Source organism: Diachasmimorpha longicaudata, chromosome 5, assembly GCF_034640455.1.
Source record: "Diachasmimorpha longicaudata isolate KC_UGA_2023 chromosome 5, iyDiaLong2, whole genome shotgun sequence".
Classification (NCBI taxonomy): Eukaryota; Metazoa; Arthropoda; class Insecta; order Hymenoptera; family Braconidae; genus Diachasmimorpha; species Diachasmimorpha longicaudata.
This window is the reverse complement of record NC_087229.1, coordinates 539,784-562,993: the sequence shown is the minus strand read 5'-3', so window position 1 is coordinate 562,993 and position 23,210 is coordinate 539,784. Positions and strand designations below refer to the sequence as shown.

The following is a 23,210-nucleotide window of genomic DNA, read 5'->3' as shown; positions in this document are numbered from 1 at the left end:
TTTTATAAACCAAAATGGCGTCGTCGTGGAATCAAAGAGAAGTAAAGGATATGGCTGAAACCATCTGCGCCCCTTCAGTTTTATCGCACCAATATGAATATCTATTTCATAATTAGCAAATCGTAAAATAGTAAATATTCTCAACAGTGAAAAATATGATGACTCAATACATGAATTTGTTGCATCATTGTAGATCCGTTGTTGAAAGCAAGTTGCAAATACGAGAAATTGATGTTGAAATATCTCAAGATCACGGCCTTGAAAAGTTACGGGAATTATTGTTGCAGTTCCCTGTTAAACCAACAGAAAATAGCTGGGTGTGTACCAGTAGGTAAAAGCGGTATCCCGAGGTTTTCCGAAAAATGACCTGCGTAATCATTTGAAGCGTCAGTGTTTTAACATTAAAACCGCCTCAATTACGTCCTAGTTTCGATAAAATCGAAAATAAAAACAGCTCCAATAACATGGAGGCTGAATCGTTGGAGCTGGAAGATGGGGAAGTGGTGGATGATGAGGTAAATCATGGCAATTTTATTTGACAGCCCCAGTATTTAACCTCGAAAATTCATTCCCCAGATGATCAGTTTATGCATTAAATCATTCATCACGATGAATTTCAGCCAATTTACATTGGAAATCGGGTGAATAACAATAAAAAAGGATCGAAAGATAACTTCCTAACTAAAATAAATTGTAGAATCCCCCATATATTAAACAATTTCTCTATCATCTTGCTCGCCTAAAACGCAAAGTTCAAGCACCAATAACTCGTGATCGGCAGAGTGAAATGTCACATTTCTTAATCGTCTTTAAACATAACAAGACACCTTTAAAATGACTCTTGACTCATGTCAAATGCACTGTTAGAACGTAAGATATTTAAAATTAAATAATTTGTTATGCCTCATTGCCTGGGTGAGGACCAAAATAGAACAGTTCTTCAAGTAGGAAGAACTCGAGATCGGCAGAGTGAAGTTCGAGGATTCTTCAGCTTTTTGTTCGCATCATTGGGTTCAGAAATATTGACAATACAACAAGCCATTTTTTTTGTTCTCGTCCCAAAACCTCAATTTCGCCACCAATTACTTTAAATAATCATCACAACAAAATAACTTCTCAATTTCTTCAGCCAGCTGACACCTTTGGGCCCTACAACGTTTTGCAGAGGCCCCACACAGTCGTAACAACAGTGGAGGTGTCAAAACCTACGTACAGCGACGATACTGACGAGACGTCAGACTCAGCCAGTGACACAGATTCAGATTCAGGACCCAAAACGAAGAAACGTCCAAAGCTGAAAGCAATACGACGAAAAGCCAGTGAGGAAGCGAAAAAAACCGATAAATACAAGATCTGGTGCACCCAGGTACAGGAGGAGGTGCTCACCGAGGATCTGGTATCCTGCGGTGTCACCAGAAAGATGCATCAGGGTCGAAGTGTTGAGAACTACGATCTCCCAGTGGATTTTCTGCTCAACGGCAGACTAAATCTGGGGAACAACAGCTCCGAGGACGACCGGGAAGTTGAGCCCAGGCGGCACAGAAAGAGGACTAACTGTGACAGGAAAATGAAGAAGTTGCCACTAGGAAAACGACGAAATTCCATGGACATTGACAAACTCAGGGGCCCTAAGAGAACGATTGATGAATTGTCGGTGGGTGTCGAGGGAACTGATGAAGCAGTAGCTCGTGATATTGCAGAAAAGCTTAATGAGAAGAAAGACTCTTTAATAAGTAAGTCAAATAATTTTATTAATTTTTTATAATATTTTTCATCATGAACCGCAATACGACCAATGAGCATCTCTACAAATGTATCAACTGTTGATTATGTGTTTCCGTATCTCTTTCGTGCTTCATGAACATTTGACCCAATGATGCTACTCATGAAAGCCACCTATTGAGAGTAAATAGTCCCATTTATTAATTACAGGAAGAGTAGTAGACATTATTGGCAAGGAGAAAGCAATAGAGTTCTATTACAAGACTAAAGATATCGAGTCAGATGGAGGAATGTTAATAATGAACGGATCAAGAAGAAGAACTCCAGGTGGAGTCTATCTACATCTCGTGAAGACCGACGACTATATTCCACAGGAGAACATACGCCAGATATTTTTTGTTGATAAGAAGGAGTGTACAGAGAAGAGGAGAGCTGATCAAAGGCAGCAAATACATCAGCAGGCGAAGGAATTGATGAAGAGTGAGTGGAATTTATCATTCTCTGGCAAATGGCATTTTTTAGTCACTCGACCTCCGATCAATTCAGTTTGTCAAGCTGACAAAAGCATCGTTACATGAATCTTTAATGACAATCTATTCTCATTTCAGGCCAATCTGGAAAAGATTTGCCGACACTCATGACAAGAGTCGACTTGGCAGGAAGACAAATCGCTGATGAGGCGAGGCAGAGGAGGGGCTTGGAGGCAGATCCAGTGGATTCAGACAGGCCTGTATCCAATCCCCCACCGAGCCCAGTTACAGACGATCCAGATCACGCTGAACAGGTCGTTGTTCATCACCAGAGGAGAGTTGAAGATTACAGCGATGATTTTCTCGATTTGGGGACTGACATCGACACTATGGAGATGTTCTGAGATTTTAATATCTCAATGAATAGCATGAAGGTGATGGCATTGATAGTGTTGAAGCACATCCACCGGCATTACAATTGCTGACGATTTGCTGACAGTTTATTTAAGCTGCTGCAGAGTCAGTCAGTGATGTTCTCCACGTAAGCCATCGGTAGTAGTTTTTAATGTACATAATCGTCGGTTATTTTCTATAGTGCACGTGCAACGGGGGGAGTACTTATGAATTTCGTGGTGAACATCATTGAGAGTGTGAACAATTTCTTGAATAGAAAATATCTTGTGGGTGAACACTTTCAACGAACAATTTTTTATCAAATAACAAATAATGGTTTTTCTTTTGGTATCAAAATAAAATGTGTTACACTTTGTAAAGAAAATATGGTTTTTACTTAATTTTTTATTCTAGTTGACGTGTACTCGATGATTACTCATCGTTGGAGCTGGATTAAAAACTAAGGCAATTATTATTTCCATATAAGAAACTGTGAAGAATAACGAGAAGAAAAATTGCTTTTTCTAGGGTATTTTTTTTTATAAGGTAATTATCCTATAAAATAAAAAAGAGCATTGTCTTGCTGTTTCTTTTGGCACTAGCTGCTGAAGATATATGGCTGCTATCTCGCTTGGTACATTACTGGTGTCAGGAGATGAAGGGAGAGTGGAACGGTGCGATACCAGCCGGGAAATATTGCAAATGGGGTACGATAATTTGAAAATTAGGGCCAAACAGGTGAATGAGACAACTCAGTTAGTGTCAGATTTGAATGTCCACCATTCATGAAGCTACCATTTGTAAAGGATATATGAACTGTTATGTGTCGATAGAGGTAGTCAGCTTGTTCATATCATAATGATTAGTAGCTCATGTTCTTTCTGTAGATTTGGACCAATTAAGAAAAAATGAATGTTTTTTTGGCAATCGCAGAGGGGAAAAAGTAATGATGGAGTTTTTGGCTAGACCTTTCTTAAGGCCAAAGTGGGTAGACCTCATTTTTAAAATTTTACGTTGGAGACGTTCATCAATAGTTCACTTTTGATACCAGGATTATATCAGCCTTTGTAAAACACTCTTGAAAAAGTTCTGGCGCACTTGTTTTCCACGTTTTTGAAGGGTTTTGATTCTGCAAATTCGCATTTTATTATTGATTGATTTGTGCAAATCAGGAGAAGGGAGAGGAGAAGAATTCCGATCTAGTCTCAATGACATCGTTCCTTTAGCTCGTGCACTAAGTTACTCATTGTCGAGTACGCCCTTATGGGAGGGGATCCAGGAAAGTATATACATACTAAAACAATCGAAACACAAATAGACTATGACAAATAATATTGAAGTAGTATTTAATTAAAGTATTATTTAAATGAAATACTATTGATTTATTATTGAATTATTTCATTATTCAATAATTCAATTGACCTCATGAGCCAATTAACGGCCATGGAGCCCTTATTAGATGTTTACCAACGAACGGATCTAGTTCAAAAGTCGCAGAATCAGCCAGTTGCGACTAGAATTCCCCAGATTCCTCCATTCTTTTTCGAGATTTAAGCGCGTAAGGCCCAATTTAAATATGATTCCAATAATAAACAATTAAATGACAATAGTTAAGGCAAATACTCAAATAAAATGAAAATAAATAAAATACTAGTCATGTGAGAGAGGAGAGAAAAATAGAAAGAGTAAATTCCAGCAAAACGGGGAAATAGCAATAATTTAAGAGGAAATTTCAGAATAGCATGACTAATTGTAATCCTACACTGTAAAATCTTTGGGAAACAACTTTTCCTTTTGTTTTATACATTCGTGAAACTTAATTGTCAATGGAAACCCTTCAAACTCGAAAGTCGTAAAAAGCCCTCCGTGAAAAGGCCTTCCGGGAAAAGACCCTCGGAGGAATCATAAAAGGTGGTCTCTCTCTCTCTTTCTCTCTCAGTTTTTGCGCACATGTGCTAGTCTTTGTTGCTGGCCCAAAGAGAGGGCTTGTGTTGAAAATTTCCAAGTGGGGATGAAAAGTCCAACCCCCTAACTAAAACGCTGTGGCTGATTGGCCCCCCAGTTTTCTCTCTATGATATGTTGTAGAATAAGCTGGGCTAAGATCGTTCTAAGACTTGTAAGAAAAATAGTAGAGTCAATGTTGTATCGGAATAAGCACCAACTAAAGACTTTCTTGAAGAACCTTCCCAAGTTCAAAGTTCAATAAATTTAACTGTGTCAAACGTGATCAGTGATTCAAGTCAAACCTTTCCGCACTTGTACAGCAGGGTGGTTCATCACCCCACGGACGACTTACCTGCCGCCTATTTTTCCCCAGATCAATTCGCTCGGTGCGTAACACTAGTAACATTAGGCAGGACTGTATTTAAATATTTGTTTCGTTGACACAGTAGAAATATTCCCACAGCTTAAATATAATAATTTTTTAAAAAGCGGCTATCTTTAATAACAACATTTTGAAAATTCATTAAAAAAAATTTAATCTATCAAATTATTTTTATCGTCAATCATTGTCTATCATTCACCTATCAATGGATTCTTATCGTCAATATAATGAATTTTTTATAATCAGGAGCTGACTTTTTAAAGCTGATTGAAACGCAACACTCCGCGCCATTTGTTTCTTCCACTTCCTCATATTGGCAAGACTGCGAGGAACTGCGCAGCTTCCTCTTCACTCAGTTGACCTAGAAGTTTTTCCTAAAATGGCGTTTATGCTTTCAACTAACGCATCGTGAGTTTTTCAGTGTTCCGTTAATTGCAGTTTATCCAGGATAATAAAGCCATTGATAAGTGAAAGACATCGGAGCTCATCACCATCGTTGGATCGTTTGTGTTACATTCAATAATAAAGGACGGTAAAATCTCATAATTTGTATCCGCGTGAAGTTGTATGTCGACTTGGTAGGGTACGACATTTTAGAAGGTAGGGGAAAGAGATAGAGATATTGGGGTGATACATCACGCCAGGCAATGTCGGAAAGTGAAGCTGTTGCGTCTCAACAGAAGCATCAGCATTTTATTCAGCAGCAGCAGCAGCAGCAGCAGCAGCAGATCAACCATAACCAGATGGCTAACATGGCATGGCAGTATCTTCCAGGGAATGTCCCTATGTATCAGTCATTTCCAAAGTGAGTGTTGAAATAACCGTCTTTTCGTCTGCGGCAATTCCATACCCATTTTTTTCTATTTATTATTTTTAATTATTTATTCAGAGTAAATATTCAATCTTATCAAGTTAGCGAATTTAATTTGTCTCTGAAATATATGTTTTGGACATTTACAATTCATTTATTCACGTCTCATAAAGTTATATTTATGAGAGTCGCGTCAATTACGTCATTTTTTTTAGAAGAGAATTGTTTTTCTCCCACCACCAATCATTTATTATCTCTAATTTATTTTCCTCTTTGTCTCAGTCAAGTGTACGGTCAGGGCTACAACCACCAAGGCCAGCTATACTACTACAACCAGGGAATGATGCCAGGATATGGGCAGTCCTTTAATCCTATGCAGTTACCCCAAACAATTCAAAATAATCTCACTAAACAACCCCAACAGCAGCAGCAGCAGCTTCAACAGCAGCCAGCTGTTCCAGGTCAGCCAATGGCTCTCGATGATGATGCTGATTTACCCCCACTACCACCAGGACCACCACCACCCACTCAACCACCTCCTCAGCATAATAATCAGTCGAATCAAAATCAATTGCAAAATCATACCATGTTCGTGTATAATTCCTTTCCCTACAATGGGTGGAATGGCCAACAGACTGACGTAAATCGTAAGTATTAGTCATCAACAGATGAAACATCCAGAGCTGGGCACAATATTATGGGACACTGTGGTGATTCAGTGACGTTTCCGTGAAATTTATTCTTAAAATTTCTATTTAACAATTGAAGCTTTCTTCACACTCTCATAACTCACGATTGGTGCAGTAAAATTTCATGATTTTTTTTCCATTTTAAAGATGTTTTTTTTTGGTTTCAAAAAGACATTTTACTCATTCAAAATGCACCATTTTACCATGAAATATCGACGATTCAGTCGAGTCTGTTCAATTCCACTTTCCAAAGAGCAATGAAATACTATTTCAAACAGTATTTCATCACCATAAATTATTAGAAAATGAAATTATTATCCGGTTATTAGGAAATACCGCCCAGCTCTGCTCTCCACGCAGCAACACCACTTAATAATCTACGTCTCCTTTCTCTTTTCAGAATTTAGTAATCCTCAAATTCGTTTTAACCTTCCTAATAAAAAACCCGGGCTTGGTTTCATTCCATCAGGAAATAGTGGTGCAGCGAAGAAGAAAAGGAAAAAGAATAAAAATATGGCGCAACAGCAGCAACAACAACAGCAACAACAACAGCAGCAACAACAACAACAACAACAACAACACCAAGCACAATTCACCCCAGCATTTCAGACAAGCAATCAATCCCAGATTTTCAACCAAACAATTGAGACCAAGTCCGAATTGCCACTATTACCACCAGTGAAAAATGAAACCCCCGTAGCACCCTCAGTTCCCACACTAACGAAAACTACCCCCGAGGTTCCCAGCCAGGCAAAAATCCCTCACCTCCCAGTGTCACAATCTCCCCCAGTTATTGGTAATGAATCGACGGTAGGTAATCCGACAAATCCAGTTGGCGATTGGCCAGAGTGCCTCAAGAATTACGTTCATCGTTGCTACGAAAAATGCAAAACAGCTGTTGACAAGGATCAGGTTGAAATAATATTGAAGGGTAAAATAACACGTTCCGCAAATGATGGCTCACTCTGGATTAAGAATTGGGACAAGGAGCCTTTGCCAAGTATTCACAGTGAACGAATGACAATGACAATAAAACCACAACAAAATGTTATTCTCAAACAGAGTCCAATTGCCATGGGACAGGGAGGCATGCGCAAATCTAGCCTATCGACGTCACTTGGTGCTAGATTGGGCGCTCGTCTCTCTGCCATTAATCGACGTGACAAATCTAGATCAAGATCGAGATCACACAGTCCACCTGCTAGAAAGTATCGTAGAAGTTCGTCATCGTCGTCGAGTAGTGAGAGGGGGCACGATTACAAGAGTAAGAGTAAAAAATCGACGAGGAGTGGAAAGAGCACGAGGGATAACAAAAAGAGTAAAAAGGGAAAACAGGGAAAATCACATTTCTATTCGGAGTTCGGGTTGGGGGGGAGCGAGGAGTTAGGGAGTAAGGAGAAACTGCAGCAGAGGGCTGCTAGATTTCATGATAGTATTAACAGGAGTTCCAGTAGGGATGACGCCAATGACTTTGATTTCACAGGATTGCATATTGTGGGGACTTGCAAAGATATCGAGAAACCCTATCTTCGTCTTACTTCTGTGAGTTTAATTTACTCATTACTTATTGTTGTTGTTTTTTGGAGGATTGAGTTCAAGTTTTATTTTTTAACGCTGAAAAGAAAGGATGAAATAATTAGTGGAGTAAACAGATTGAAAATATTGAGAGAATTAATGTAAAAATTCGGTCAGGGAGATGAACTTATCAAAATTGAGATTTGATTTGCCATTTTTAATTCTTGGCTAATCCTACAATCAATGATCGAAGGTAATAGCTGATCCGTTTTCCAAATGGTCGAGAGATATTTTGGTGCTGAATTAGCAGTTTTTCAAAAATTAATTCGGTGTTGAAGAATGCCTAAGAATCAAATTTTCAAATTGGAGTTTCTTATATTTTTTGAAATATCGAAGTATTTCCATAGCCGATAGATTTAAGGGAGGCGAAGTTCTGAAAAATCACAACATTTTTCTCTGGATAAAAAAATTTAGATAAAAAGTACTTTTACGCAAATTAGTCATATAAAACCACATCAACACCCACAAATTAGAATTCATTAGAAAATTCATTCTCCACAAAAATATCTTTTAAAAAAATCCACAATAGCGAAAAAAATGGAGTACTCTTACCTTTGATTTCTCAATCATTGGTCATGTACATTGAATATTGACAGTTGAAATTTTTGTTAAAGGCCCCTGCGGCGTCGGCCGTACGACCGGTAAGTGTTCTGAAAACCTCCCTTGGGCACGTGAAAGACAAATGGCTTGCCGGCCAGGACTACAGATACGCGTGCGATCAGTTAAAATCCATTCGTCAAGACTTGACGGTACAGGGTATTAGGGATTCATTTACTGTACACGTTTACGAAACACACGCGCGTGTTGCATTAGAGAAGGGTGATCACGAGGAGTTTAATCAGTGTCAGACACAGTTGAAAATGCTTTATCAGGATCTCGAGGGGGAAAATCGGTGTGAGTTTGTGGCTTATCGCATACTCTACTGCATCTTCACCAAGAACACCCAAGGTATGAAGTAGTCTATTATGTTTTTTAGGTTTTAGGCCTGTAGCTGAGTGGATAAGCGTGACATAATATCGCTGCTTTACAATTTATTGTTATTATTAAATTGTTCGTTTCCTATGCAAAAGTCGACCGTTTATTGATTGGATAGGTCACGTATACGTTAGTTTTCAGCTGTAAAAAATATTAAAAAGAAACGCAATAGAGATAATTTTCCAAGTTTGCGGTTTCCGATAGATTTTGTCAGACATTTAGCTTCGATATTGCTCATTTATGATGGAAATTTGAGGCATTTAAAATTGAATGAATTATAAATTGAGATATTAAGTAATTATTAGTAATTTCAATGAATTTAATTATATTAAAATTGAATTAAATTTAACATTTGAGTCATCCATTTGCTAGATTGGTTGAAAAAAGGTTTGAAAAATCTGAATTTGACTACTTCCGTTTTTCATAATGAAATATTCCTTGTCGAAAAGTCGCAATTGTTTAAACTCTCAATGAAGATTTGTTTATCATATGTGCTGCTGAAATAATTTTCCACTCAGTTGCTGATTCAATTAAGGATTTACTGTCGATGTCTCCTCGCTTTTCGTGTTTTTTTGCAATTTTCAACAGTAGGACCTTACCATTGATAAAATTTAAACGTTTTTCAGTAATCTCTTAATGGCATAGAAAGTTCCATTTGAGAAGTCTTTCTACGTTTTCACCAAACCGTTTTGACAAAACGTAAAAACACTAGTTTTTTTGTGTTAATCTGATCAAAAAATCGGGGGATATCGGCAATAATTCCTTGAGGATGTTAGGGCATTACAATGGCAACATTGATACGTTCGTAAGAACGCCTGCCGTGAACATTAATTTTTTCGGCAGAGTTGAGGAACTTCCGCATTCTCTTTAAACGACAGCATGTAACGTTTTTTATTATCGTTTTTCGGCGCATAACTAAGCTCTAACTCTTACATCTTATTTGTTATACATGAATTCAGTTTCTATCTTTTCTTTTTCTCATACTCTAGATTAGGGCGCGTATTCAGTGTCATGGATAATGAAATTGAAATTATATATTTAAAAAACATGCACAAGACTGTCAATCAAATATTTAGATTCTTCAGCAATTGTCAATTCTCGTTATTCTTCGTTGAAAATTGTCCCATTAGGCCACCTACAAATGACAATTTTAATTTTTCACTTCACACAATCGGTGTAGGCAGTCCAGGTGGTACTTTCAAAACAAATTTCGAAATTGCTCAACGAATATTCTCTATAAAATTTAACTCAACGTACCACTTCCTACTCCCGTATATTTCCTGCAGAAGTTCCCTAATTCTTTTCCTCAGCGTAAAATTACCGTGACTTTTTTCAATGCAATGCCCCATCATCCTGGAAGTATGTCAGACAAAGTAAAGAATTTAATCCGTCATTCATCTCCACAGATCTCACCACAATAATGGCAGACTTAACCGAGACAGATAAAGCCAACGAGTGCATAAAGCACGCCCTTCGTGTCCGGTCTGCTTGGTGGTTGTGTAATTATCACATGTTCTTCAAACTCTACAAGCAAGCTCCCTGCATGGCAGGCTTTCTCATGGACTGGTTCATAGCAAGAGAGCGAAAGCTCGCCTTGAAGAACATGATCAAGTCGTATGTATACCTTACACTAATTATTTACAACTAATGAATTCTCATACTCTGGTGAGGAAAACTCAAAAATCTCATCCAATGATAATCACAGACTACGGGGAGGGGAGGGGGGGGGGGTGGATTTATCGAGACCCCACCTGTACGTCTAACAAATCAAAGATGTTCTGTTTCAGGAAAAAAAAACTGTTGCTGTAATCCTATCCCATTTAAACCCACTTAACCTCAAAAATTCTCATTTTACTCCCAACTAATGTGATTATTTCTTCTGCTGTTTAGCTATCGGCAAAATTTGGCGGTTGATTTCATCGTTGCGGAATTGGCCTTTGAATCATTGGACAAGTTTTATGAATTTGTGACTGATTTTGGATTAATTTATGCCGATAACGAGCGTCAGCAACTTGATTGCAAAGCGAGCACAGGCTCAATTGGTGCTTGGTGAAAAAAAAATCACCACCAATTATCGAAAAAAAAAATGTCCCTTTTAATCCTTAATCGTCCATAAAATCGAAAAAAAAAGTATTAGAGAAAATTTAATCGCGCCTGCCCGCGCTGTACATAAATCACTTGTACATATGTGTTTATTAATTGTACACATGTATTCGTTATTGCATACATGTGTATTAAACTGTACATGACGTTCGTCGCATTTTCATCGTTCGGAGGTATCTCGGGGAACAAAGAATCCAATCGAGCTGCCTCTCGTCATTTTCCAGGATGACTTCTTTATTTAATCATCACGTCTGATTAACGAAGGATTATTAGTAGGACAATTTTATTGGTGGGCCCACTGGCAGAATTATTCACTCGGGGGAATGGATTTTATGGTGTTAAAAGAGCTCTTGCAGGACCGGAGTTGCTGATGATGATAAAGAAATTGCTGCTGATTCAAGTGTGTATGGAGAAACGATGGATTCTGAAGCTGTGAACACAACGGGAGGAAGACTCTTTGACTAGAAGAGGAGCCTTGAGTGTCGCTTCAGGATGTTTTTAATGATTTTTACGGTTCAAATGGAGTACCGAGGGGTGAATGAACTGCCTGACATGGGAAATTAATTTTTCTTGGCTCTCTAGAGCTGAGAGAAACCTTCGAGAACTTGGTTGGAGTCCAGGGAATTGGAGATGATCGATTTTTGGATTACACCTGTACCTGCGATTGAAGTCCTCATTGTGCATAACTAAAATCATTTCCTCGTTCATTATGTTTAATTTATAAGTTTCTTTTATAGAATTCCATTTTTTCAAATTTATCACTGAATCGTTCACTAGAATTGTATTTATTACAGTGGCTAACGATCCAGTATGAATTTAACCATTGGTTATTTGATAAATTATGAGATTAATAAAATAATAAAATTATAACAATGAGATGTGTATCGATTTTTGAATCCCTTGGATTGTGGCGTTTTTTACACGAAAGAGAGGGTCACAGTGCTGGTGGTGGTGGAGGAGGGGGGAAATTTACACTGACAAGGAGACGAAACTGTTGTACTGGGTGATGTTTCGTTTTAGGATGTCTGCGCACAGCCCCAAGACACGCTCAAAACGTGCTCTATCGAGTTTGACGCATTTTAGGGGACCGCGGGCTATCACCGTCGCCGCCCTCGGCCTGTCCAGAAGGAGAGCTATTTCACCTGCAATTAAGAAGAAAGTTCCATTATCGGGGGCTTTTTCCGTTAATAAAAAAGTTAGGAAACGAGATCACTGATATATCTCACCTTGACATGATTATATCTATATAATAGATACATATATTATATTCATAACTATTCATTATTATTAGTAATAATAATAGTCATATATTTTATATAATCATATAAAATATATTTTTAAAAAACAATAAAATCAATACAAATGCTATGTGTATTCATGAAAATGGTATTCAAAATTTTTCATAAATATTTATACTGCAACTGAAAAAATTAAAACGTAGAACCAAGTGGTGGGAAAAAATTTCCGAGCAAAAAAATTGAAGGATAAAAATCTGAAATTCATTTCTGAATAAATTACCAAAGTAATCGGAGGGTCCAAGTCTCCCGACTTCAGTGGGCTCCTCCCCCTCGCTCCTCTGCTGCAGAACAACAGCAGTACCCTCGACAATAATGTAAAAATCCTCACCGGGTTCTCCTTGTCTCACTATAGTTTCGCCATCTTCAAATACCACAGGTTCAAGGGCATCAGCAACGGTTAGACGCTCCCACTTATCCAGCGATTCTAGATCAAGGTGAAAAATATCATAAGCCATGTAGGTTTGGTGGAAACGACAACTACTTCCTGACAATACAAACCGAGAATGGAGACCCTAGATAAGAATTCCTCGTACATTTTTCTCTTTCTTATGGTCGAGCCCATGAGAATACGACGATAAGAATCACGATCGATTCCCCATAATTTAACATCCGTTTTGGCTCTCACTGTAGCTGCACGAGGAGTGCCATAAATCAAAGCCAATTCACCGAAACTTCCGCCCTCTCCTATCGTTGTTACTAGTTCACCATTGACAAATATTTCTACTTCACCTTGATCAATAACGTAGAAGTTGTCACCCTCGTCCCCTGAAAGAAACATTTCCCCAATTTTTACATTTGATTGGAATAAAAATGGCAATGAAAAGCTTTTCGTGCTCTTTTTCTTTCATTTTGTACCTAAAGCTTCTCTATCCAAAAGTTTTAGGTTTCATTCCGCAGTCAAACGATCGTAACGCACTTCATTCTAATTTGCATTGCACATTTGTCCCATATTTAGAAACTGTTTCGATATCTTCTATTCTCAGTTTCAGTCTTATTTCATGGATTTTTAAGGGCTTGGAATGGATTCTTCGTATGTACTTGAGTAGTATTTGTTTCCATTCACCGGACAAGGAATATCAGTTAAAAATCCCTGAATATTTGCGAATCAAAGGTAGATGGCAAAATTTTGGACAAAAACAGAGAATTTTTTATTTTTGGAGCCCTCGATATGCGCAAGAAATAAATGTTGTTATGAAAATTTCAATATCTTTCTTGGAAACGGAAATATTCCTCGAAAACTTCGTGAAGAATCGAGTCGATTTGGAAATAGTCAGTTTTAAATTCCTATTTCTATTTTTATGAGTAAATAAAATCCTTAATTCGGGAATCGAAGTTTGATGTTCAAATATTTTGTTGGAAAGGCATTTTCATGATTTGATAAGAAACTTCAATTTTCATGAATTTGAATTTTCAAAAGATGATAAACATTTTAGTTTGTTATCAATTCAATGGGTTATTATTGAGGAAATGTGAAAGTTTCTAAATTTTCTCGATTCGTGAAATAGCTGGAAACGATCGATCGAACCAATGTTAACGTCTGTTGACGTTGTTACATATTAATGAACATTTTGCCTGCCATTTCAATCCATCTGTCATTTTGTCAGGGGAAGAGGTCCCGAGGATGAGCTAATCGATGAATACCCCTTCAACCACCTTTGATAAATATTTCAATTGCCAATTCGTGACGAAATAGGCCAATATCACAATAGAAAATTAAATTCTCAACGAGAATCTCCAATTTTCATCAATGAGAATGATAAAATTTTCAATTATTTCAGTAGCGATTGGAGTTATAAAAAAAATCGCAGTTATAATCGCGTCATAAAAAATCATGAAATCCTCTCCACAAAGTTTTCAATACTTAATTCGTCATTTATCTCAATTCCTACTGCAAATACATAAAAATGTGGTACGATTTTTTTCGGCGAGGATTGAATTTCCTACAAAATTGTGTATTACATTTTCCTCTAAACCCTTAGATAACAGCATAAAACTCCTCGTGATGAGATATTTTCTATTCAAAGTTTGATCAAAATTCCCCACTCTTACCTTGACGAATGATTGGCTCCCCAGGTAGAAAATTAACCGGAAACATAGCATCGAAAATATCAGATCTCTCGTTCTCATCAAGATGTGCAAACAGGACATTCTTGGCAATGGCCTTGCTGAGTGCAGCCATGGTCTTATAATCCTTAGGTACGACCTTTTTAACATAACTGGTGGCATCCTCCTCGGAGACAGGTTCAGCGGAGATGCCACCACGTCGTCGTGGTACTTGTGGCCCCTGGGGTCCCCCTGGCATATCCTCAATGTCCTCTGGACTCGTAGCAATTTGTTGTTTAGCATCTTGCGCCTGTTCCTTGATATTCATATAAACAAAAACATTTACGTAATCCAAGAAAATGTATTCATACACACATAACAGCGTTATTTCTAATAATAGTTTAAAATTTTTTTTTTGATTCTGTGTACCTCCTCCATGTTCATGATTGCGTTTCGATGGTTAAGAGATCTGTTTGATCTTCTGATTCTGCTATTCGTGATAATATCGACAGTAATTTTAAATAGCGGAACTTTAATGAGTTTTGTTCACTGAAAATCAAACACAAGCGCTTACGACGCACGAGAGAGCACCTGACCTTTATCCAAAACACCCGGGAAATGATGTTATTTCTCACGTTTCGATCGTGATATGCTGCATTCCCACTACTAGGTCATCTAAATAAAATTGTTTACACGATTGTAAGGGATTCAGTTGGTGTGCACTTTGATCCGAAGAGACTGACGACTTTCCCTCCACGCATTTCTACCCAGAAATGCCGCATTCGAGGAGTCGCCGCGCTGAAGAACCCCCACAAACCCCTCCAGAGGTGGATTTTTAAACACCGGGATTGGCTGAGGTGTCACTTGAATGTTATATTTCGAGCATATTCTAAGATTAGAATAACGTTTCCCTCCGAGCTATCATAAAGCCGAGGGGACTCTTCAGCTTCTCATCCACCTACAGGGTTTATAATGTTGTTTTTTTAATTTTTTCTCGCCAAGAAATAACAAGGCAGCGCGCGCACCTGTGCGTGACTTTTTTGTGGTCGGTTGGGGCAGCCCTTACGGTGGATGTGTAACACATTCCGGGGCATTTCTGGTGTATAATGGCGAGGGGAATTACATATTCATATTGACAAACTAGTTCACATTCATGCGTTGAAGGGTTTCAAGACTAGTGGAGGTACGGGGAACGATATTTCCAGTTCGGCAGAGTGAACTCCTTTGATTTTTTTTATCATTTTGAAGATTTTCTTTCAACATTTAACAAGGTTTTTGTTATCGAGATATTGTCAATCAAAGTAGGTACGTTTTGCCTCATCTTCGGGAGGATAAAATGAAGCTTTCTTCCGTGGGGAATAACTCTGCACCGGTAGAGTAAAATTTGGATTTTTTAAAATACCCTAAACGCTGAAAAAATATCTTCAAAATAAACCCTCACTCGTTAAAATCGCATCGTTCGTTCCCTAACAATTAATTTTAAATTGAGTGAGGAATAAAGAGGAGGAAAACAATGGGCAAATGAAAAGGGCAATGAACAAAAATTAATAAAACTTACCCTCTCTAGTTTTTGAAAATATTCACGCAGAAATGAGATTGGATTCTGTGGTCTACCAACGCACAATTGTACAATACAATCCTTGAGTACCTGCTGGATATTGTGCCTCTGTACGTACTCCTCGCACTCTCGTAAACTCTGCTCCTCCTCCAGATTGGTCGCCATTATTACACCAAGTTTTATGACTCTCCAATTATCACAACTGATCACTTCACTCTACTGACATCCGTGGATAATTGAGTCTGGAGTTCAATTTGTTTTTCTAATTATTCAATTGACGGTTTATTGAATTTTTTTTCGAAGTTTTGCGCACTTGAATGTCTCATTCACCTCAATAACGAAGACACATGAGCTTTGGGCACGAACATTATTCGGTTTTGCGGTCGCTTGAACCTTGGGCCCCCCCCAGCTTTCAATGTTTTCTTTTTTTTTCCCCTCTGAATTTCGACACAATTCCCCTTGTGAAGACAATACACTCGGGACTCAGCAAGAGGTTACTGAGGTGGGTACACACATTACGGGGACAGAGGTAATTTCTGATGACTCGGAGGGGTCAGCCAATTGGCGAGGAATTATGGCTGAAGTGTCCAATGATGATTGGGCTTTATTACTCGGTGGATTTTGCTGTCATTCGGAAAATACTGGCAATCAATAACACGAAGGGGCCAACGTTCCCCGGAGGAAAGCACTGAATGTGTGACAGATGAATATCCCTAGATTCGGCGCGGGAGGAGGGGCGGGAGAGATTTTGGCTTATCGATTGTGGGCAATAATGGGGTTCGGATTTTCCTTCGGAGGGAAAATTGAACGGGATTCAAATTTAAAGTTGACCTACCATCACGTCGGTATATTACCAACCGGATATGCTGCTTTTGAATATTTGCAGTTTCCAACTTTTCCAACTAATTGCGTAAGTAAATCGGAGAAAAATCGTATATAATTAGTATTATACGATTATGAACACGACAAACATTGAGATTCGAGACTTGATCGATATCTCGAAAGTCTGTCACGCCCATTCCTCATTAGTTCAATTGTGTGACGCGGCCAATTAGGGCTCACATAATTTTGAAACTTTCAATTCTGATTCTTGTAATTAAACTGCGCAGTCAGTTCCGTTTAAATTAAATTTTGGAAATTATCGCTATTATTTTCAGCATTTATTTATTATAAACAAATAATAGGACTTGTTTCCGTGCAGTTGATCATCTTTCACGAAATGTGTAAAAATCTTTTGATGTTTTCACGTCCCACGATCAAAAATTCAGATTTCAATCTGTTACTCCAAGGGACATGTTAATTTGCCAACAAGACATGGTATTAGGTTCTGATTGTTAAACTTATTTGTTGAAAACCAGAGATGACAGTTAAATTGAGCCAAAAATATGATTTCAAGCGTTTGAATTTTCTAATAATTTTGTGTATTTTTCGGTAATCTTTGAATTACAACAAGGGCAGCTTCCCCTTCGCTTCACGGGACAATGTCGCGCTGATAAAAATCCCTACGAAATATATTAGATGGTAAATTTTAGTTTTCAGGCTTTCGCGGTCAGGATTGTTTTCAATTTTATGACAGTCTGCATCTTCAGCGCTATCAGTCCCGATTGTAAAATCCGTGAGGGTTATACGGAAAGAAATTTTAGGTAAAAATTAGACCTCCAAGGGGCAAAACGAGGGACGAAGGTGTTATCACGAAAATTAGACTCCTAAGTCTAATTTATCCAACACAACCTGACCTAAAAAGGGGTTGATTGTCGTTGCGATCCATTTTTCGCCCTCTAGAAGTTTAATTTTTATCAAAACTTTCTGTTCGTGTATATGTATCCTAGTTCCCGTCCTACCTAATCCAAGATCCTATCCAAGAATCTCCAGTGACGTTACAAAATGTGGAATGCTATATAAATTTCCCTGACCTGTGAAATTTATGATTTCTAAAAAATTTATTTACTTCCATGTGGAATTGCTAGAATGAGAGCTCATAGCACTGACGATGTAGACTGCAATATTTGCGAAACGTCGGAGCAATGCTGGGAACAAAGGCGGCATCCATCCGGAAACCAATAAAATTAGTTCGTAAATTAGTATATTTCAATTCAAGTGCGATGGGGGACAACGAGTGTGAAGTTGGGCGTCAAGGGTTGCCAATCACACGAGTGAGAATACCCCGTTGCACGTGAATCACAATAATAGTTTTGGCTTGTGATGTTACGTTCAACGAGTAGGGAATTGTTTCATTTTCCGTTTCCTAGTAAAAGAAAAGTCTTTTTCTTCACAAATATCGACCTTTTGTTTACAAGTAAACGAAAAGCCACTTTTTGACACGGCCTGAATGTAGCAGCAGTGACAAAAAATACTATTTCTTCACTGCCGCTACGTTCAGTCCGTATCGAAAAGTGTCCTTTCGTTTACTTGTGACCGAAAAGTGAAAACTTGTAAACGAAAAGACTTTTCGTTGACTAGTAAACGAAAAATGGTATAGTTCGCCACTGTCAGTAACAAAAAGTATAGTTCGGATACACGTGGGAGAGGATATTTTAATTCATGTGATTGGCAACTTCACACTCGTTATTACCAGGTCGCACTTGTATCGAAATAGTATTTTGATATAATATATTTCGATATAGTGTATTTCGAAACAAGTGCGACGGGGTAATAACGAGTGTGACGTTGGCAGGCCAAAGGCTGCCAACCAAACAAGTTAAAACACCCCATCGCACGTGTATCCGAACTATAGTTTTTGTTAGTGATGTTACGTTTAATGAGTGTCGAACTATTTCATTTTTCGTTTACTAGTAAATGAAAAGTCTTTTTATCCACAACCGTCGACTTTTTGTTTTCAATGTAACGAAAAAGCACTTTTGCGCTCGGGCTGATCCTAGCAACAGTCACAAAATGGTATTTTTCACCCCTCAGCCGTAAAAAACCTTCGGCTCGGATGATAAAGCCGCATTCGTCAGAATCAATTTTTTGATCGCGGTTATGATGTTATTTCAAAAAAATCCTAAGAAAAGTCGAATCAGAGAGAAAAATATTTCCACTTTGACCGACTAAGCTACCGGATACCACAGGAATTTACTGTCAAATTGACCAGAAACACTGTCCAACCTTCTTTAGTCATCAAATAATTCGAAGAAAAGTCATTGCAGCCGAAAACACGTTTTTAGTCGAACGAGGTAAGCTGAGAAACACATTTTATCGGCCGCAGTGACATAATATACTTCACTCTCGTGCATGCTGGAAGTGAAGTGCTTTCTAACCGAGCGAACCGAGGTTAGAAAAACCTCGGGATTTTGCTAGGAAATTCAAGGGTAGTGTCATTGTCAATTGGAGTGATCGAAACTTTCTGTGTAACACGACACCTAATATGTAAGCATGGTCAGCCGTTCCTTGCACCGCATACTGAGCGGATTTGGTAATATTTTTCCTTTAAAACATTACCCCACTCGTTTCAACATTCCCTCTTCTTTACCCTTGTAAGGTAATATACTATTTTCGCATGAAAATAAATTTCCTTGATAATTCAAACAGAGTTTTTTCCACCAGGAAAACCATGACGTCGATACTTGCTTCAAAGACCGAATAAAAGAATCAATATTCAGTGCTAAATTACCCCTAATTCTTAATGAATTTTCAATTCAACAATATATCTATCCAATTTTCAGGGTTTTCACCGATTTTTCAACGCGCCGTGAACTATGAAAAACGGACTTCCTTGAAATGTCAGTGTAAATTAATCAGTTAAATTGTTTCGATTAATAATCCATCTGTTACTGTGCAACTGCGCAAAAATCATTGGCCTTCGATGCACATTTGCCCACACGCATCGTCCGGCCATGCAAAATACCCAACGCAATAAAAGTCCGTTCAATGTTCCTTTCCACATTTTTTTTTACTATTATATATCTATCAATTTAATATGTAATTATTGCAGTCTTGAGGGATATTCTTAGAATTATTTTCGGTATTAATAACCGTTAGGAAAAGGAATCCATGTAGAAGGCTCTAGAGAGTCTCTACTATGTTTACATAAATCTAAACAATGATTCCATAGGATGAAAGAACAAAGAGTTCTCTCATTAGATGACGAATATTGTTTTCTAGTCTCTAGTCTCCTAGTAGGAGACTAAAGACTGTTCACAAAATCTCCCCAGGGGACTCTCTAGGAGACTCCTAGAGAGGCTAAACGGCCGCAAGACAACAGTAGTTAGCGCCATAAAAATTTAATAATAATAATAATAATCCGAGAGAGATCCGTGAAGTACAGACTTCACTTCCTCTGGCCAATTATAAAATCAAAGGAATTTTAATAGTAAATCCACTGCTTTTTATATTCAATTAAATTCCATTTTCAATAGTCATTAATTCAGCATAAAAAGCACGATTGAAGCGCAGTCTAATAGAATTGTTAGTGATGTTTTTGTGTTGTTAATCATCATATATTAACTTGCAAAAAGAATGCAAATCAGGTAATGATTAGCCATGATAGACTTTTATAGAACGTTAGGATATTTTTTATGGAAAATTTCTCTCCATGTGAGATTAATCATGTTGTTGCTTTCGAATGGAAGCTTTGTAATTGTCTGACTTTTGGATTTTCTAATTTTTGCTTGTGAATGATATAGAATGGTTTGAAACGTAGAAATACAAAATTTGAGCAGCATGTCTTGCGATCATGTACCTGTGTATGATCAGCTTGGCACACTTTTTTAGAAAACTAAAGGAACAAACGGCTATAATTAGTCCGAAAAAGACCGAATTTCGTCAAATCATAAGTATTCCTAAGGATTAAGTCCGTGTGTAAAATTCCACTCGATTGGTCCAGCCATTTTTTATAAATTTCCACTTCGTTCTGAACCAGTTATCGCAAATATCTCGAAGACTATTGAACCAATTTCCATTTTCACCTCTTAACATATTCGTCTCGACATACTCTATCTCATTCAATTAAAATACGTATATTCGTTATCACTACATTTTCGAAATATAACAATTTTTCCGTTTTGCCCATACAAAGTTTGTTAGCACGGTAACGTTGCGAAAAATTCATTCATCATGTTGAAATTTGACTAACAATTTCCTTTTGATAATGAAATATCTAGTATTGAAGGATGGCTGAATCGGATCATGAGTTCATGAGATATTTCATTTCATATCAAAATCGATTTCCTTAAATATCTCGAAAACTAGCCCACCATTTTAAATGTTTCACCTATCAAAATGTCCATCTCGATGTACTCGATTTCAATTGCTAAAAATATGTATATCCATTCATATCAAATTCTCGAGATATTCCAATTTTTCTGCTTATTCGGGATCAAAATTTGTGGCGCGAGAAATACGTAATTCAGTACCTGTTGTTTGCTGAGAATTATAAAGTAAAAAATATATAATTCGATAGGAATGTTGTGACAAATTCAGTGATAATCTCGACACAATAAACGTAAATTAACAGGAAAAAACCATCAATTTATTGACAGCAAAGAAAACATCCCCCTGCATTTCCATTTGCTTCACTTCAGTCGCCTGTTTGTTATATCCTATTAATCATCATATATGAACATTAACCAAATTTCAGAATGGAAGTGACGTAACGATGACTCATGATGACTTTTATAGAACGTTAGAATAATGTTTATCGAAAATTTCTCTCCATCTAGAATTAATGTGGTTTTTTCTGAGAGCCGTGGGTGAATGGTTCCACCTTAAGGCCGGCTTGGAGTTACCTAAAAATCGCTATAACCTCAAACTCCGGTTGCGAACTGTAACTAAAATAATTATTTGACAGTTACCAAATTCAATTACCAGCGTCCGCTTCTAATGTCCGAAGGCTGCTAATTACGTTTGATTCTAATAACACCATTATTTCAACAGTTTATTTGTGTTGGCAATTTGAGATCACGTGATCCTCTCCAAGTATACCTTAATGACAATGAAATGTCGATCTAAAAGTCGCCGTAGCAGTGTCTCTGAACATTTCTAATGACAATTCGGAGACAACACAGGCAGAATACGATTGCATAATAGTGTCAATAATTAAGTAAACGACATGGAATTTATTGAAGGCGTCAGTCACAAGATCCAGGACGCTTCGAAGGCCTCTATTTCGCATGTTGCGTGCGAATTCGTATCAAATCTAGGTAGCATGCACACCTGTGTCGTAAACGGCCTCACATTATCAACCTGGTGTGCATGCTTTACCTATTCCAATCAATTATGACCGCATCCAATAGCCACTATAAATCCGGTGATATTTAAAGAGGGAAAAAGCCCTATAAATATAATAATAATGCCCTACATAACATCATAAGAATAATCCGTGACCCTAGCGCTAATCCGTTTACCGGTTTTCACGTTGATTCCATTCTCGGTGTGTGATAAACACTACGTTTCTTCTCTATTTGACAGGCCATTAGACGAGATTTAAATTGATACCTCATTGATCCAATTCCGGCCATTTCTCATTGAATGAGAGAATTTTTAAGCTGGAATTTGTCTTTTAAACAATTAAATTTGGTTGGAAATGCTCAACTTCCAGTTTACATTAATTTGCATATTCTAATTCGGTGAAATGATTTGTTATCAAAGCTATTGATGATCATTTGAAAGACTGAGAATTCAGAATTTAATAACCAACGTACAACAGTATAGTACGTAACTATGCGTAAAGTACCACTTTTCCGCACACTGTTTTTCGCTTGTGGCCGCCTTCGTCACGTGGTTGCTTTCCGCACGCTGTTTTAACTTTACCCACATATTTTACGTACAATCCTAAACCACCAAGTGTAATCCCGTGTTTTGTGCGCGTATTTTATGGTATGTGCTGAAAGAAAAAGAAGTATGAAACTATTTTTATACAAACAATAATAATTTTGTTTTCAAGGAAATTGCACATGCAAAAAAAGGAGAGCATGTTTCATAAAATATATCTTTTATTCTTTGGATCGAGCATTCAATAAAATTGATCGTAATTATAAAAATTTAATTATGAAATTCAATTGAATTGAATAAGTGTATTTAATTTATTGTATAAATTATATGGAATAATGAGTTTAATGGATCGTATATTATATATATAAATATATTATATCGTGATATTCCATTTCTCTGAAAAAGTTATATTATATTATTGGGATAGGGGTAAAAGTAGATAAATAAATGTAGCAACACAATCAATTATTTTAACTTCAATTCTTTATGATTGGCACGAGGAAGGCACGACTGACCTAGAAGACTGTTGTCCAGAGAC

At 37.5% G+C, this 23,210-nt stretch overlaps 3 protein-coding genes and 1 long non-coding RNA gene across 8 annotated transcripts; 2 read left to right on the top strand and 2 right to left on the bottom strand.

Annotated features, from left to right (window-relative positions):
- The first annotated feature begins 328 nt into the window (after nucleotides 1–328).
- Nucleotides 329–2,970, top strand: LOC135162992 (phosphorylated adapter RNA export protein). Its single transcript, XM_064122042.1, has 4 exons — nucleotides 329–515; nucleotides 1,130–1,733; nucleotides 1,933–2,202; nucleotides 2,331–2,970. Exons 1-4 carry the CDS (start codon nucleotides 465–467, stop codon nucleotides 2,594–2,596), a joined length of 1,191 nt encoding a protein of 396 aa, XP_063978112.1. The 5' UTR covers nucleotides 329–464; the 3' UTR covers nucleotides 2,597–2,970.
- A 2,297-nt stretch (nucleotides 2,971–5,267) lies between these two features.
- LOC135162991 (leukocyte receptor cluster member 8 homolog) lies at nucleotides 5,268–11,938 on the top strand. Of its 2 annotated transcripts, XM_064122041.1 has the most exons (7): nucleotides 5,268–5,444; nucleotides 5,510–5,717; nucleotides 6,006–6,370; nucleotides 6,813–7,954; nucleotides 8,602–8,935; nucleotides 10,369–10,576; nucleotides 10,853–11,938. In XM_064122041.1, exons 2-7 carry the CDS (start codon nucleotides 5,560–5,562, stop codon nucleotides 11,013–11,015), a joined length of 2,370 nt encoding a protein of 789 aa, XP_063978111.1. In that variant the 5' UTR covers nucleotides 5,268–5,444; nucleotides 5,510–5,559; the 3' UTR covers nucleotides 11,016–11,938. The 2 variants fall into 2 exon arrangements, with proteins under 2 accessions (XP_063978111.1, XP_063978110.1); XM_064122040.1 differs by having other exon boundaries at nucleotides 5,268–5,717.
- Nucleotides 5,281–6,012, bottom strand: LOC135162994 (uncharacterized). The gene is made up of 2 exons (XR_010299050.1): nucleotides 5,871–6,012; nucleotides 5,281–5,745 (listed from the first exon to the last, which is right to left on the bottom strand). It is a non-coding gene; the product is annotated as an uncharacterized LOC135162994 (long non-coding RNA).
- On the bottom strand, nucleotides 11,773–16,641 carry Pka-r1 (Protein kinase, cAMP-dependent, regulatory subunit type 1). 4 transcript variants are annotated; one of them, XM_064122047.1, is made up of 7 exons: nucleotides 15,965–16,102; nucleotides 15,003–15,364; nucleotides 14,836–14,896; nucleotides 14,413–14,722; nucleotides 12,862–13,128; nucleotides 12,584–12,787; nucleotides 11,773–12,207 (listed from the first exon to the last, which is right to left on the bottom strand). In XM_064122047.1, exons 3-7 carry the CDS (start codon nucleotides 14,848–14,850, stop codon nucleotides 12,035–12,037), a joined length of 969 nt encoding a protein of 322 aa, XP_063978117.1. In that variant the 5' UTR covers nucleotides 14,851–14,896; nucleotides 15,003–15,364; nucleotides 15,965–16,102; the 3' UTR covers nucleotides 11,773–12,034. The 4 variants fall into 4 exon arrangements, with proteins under 4 accessions (XP_063978117.1, XP_063978116.1, XP_063978114.1 ...); XM_064122046.1 differs by having other exon boundaries at nucleotides 14,836–14,893; XM_064122044.1 differs by having other exon boundaries at nucleotides 14,836–15,364.
- Nucleotides 16,642–23,210: the final 6,569 nt, after the last annotated feature.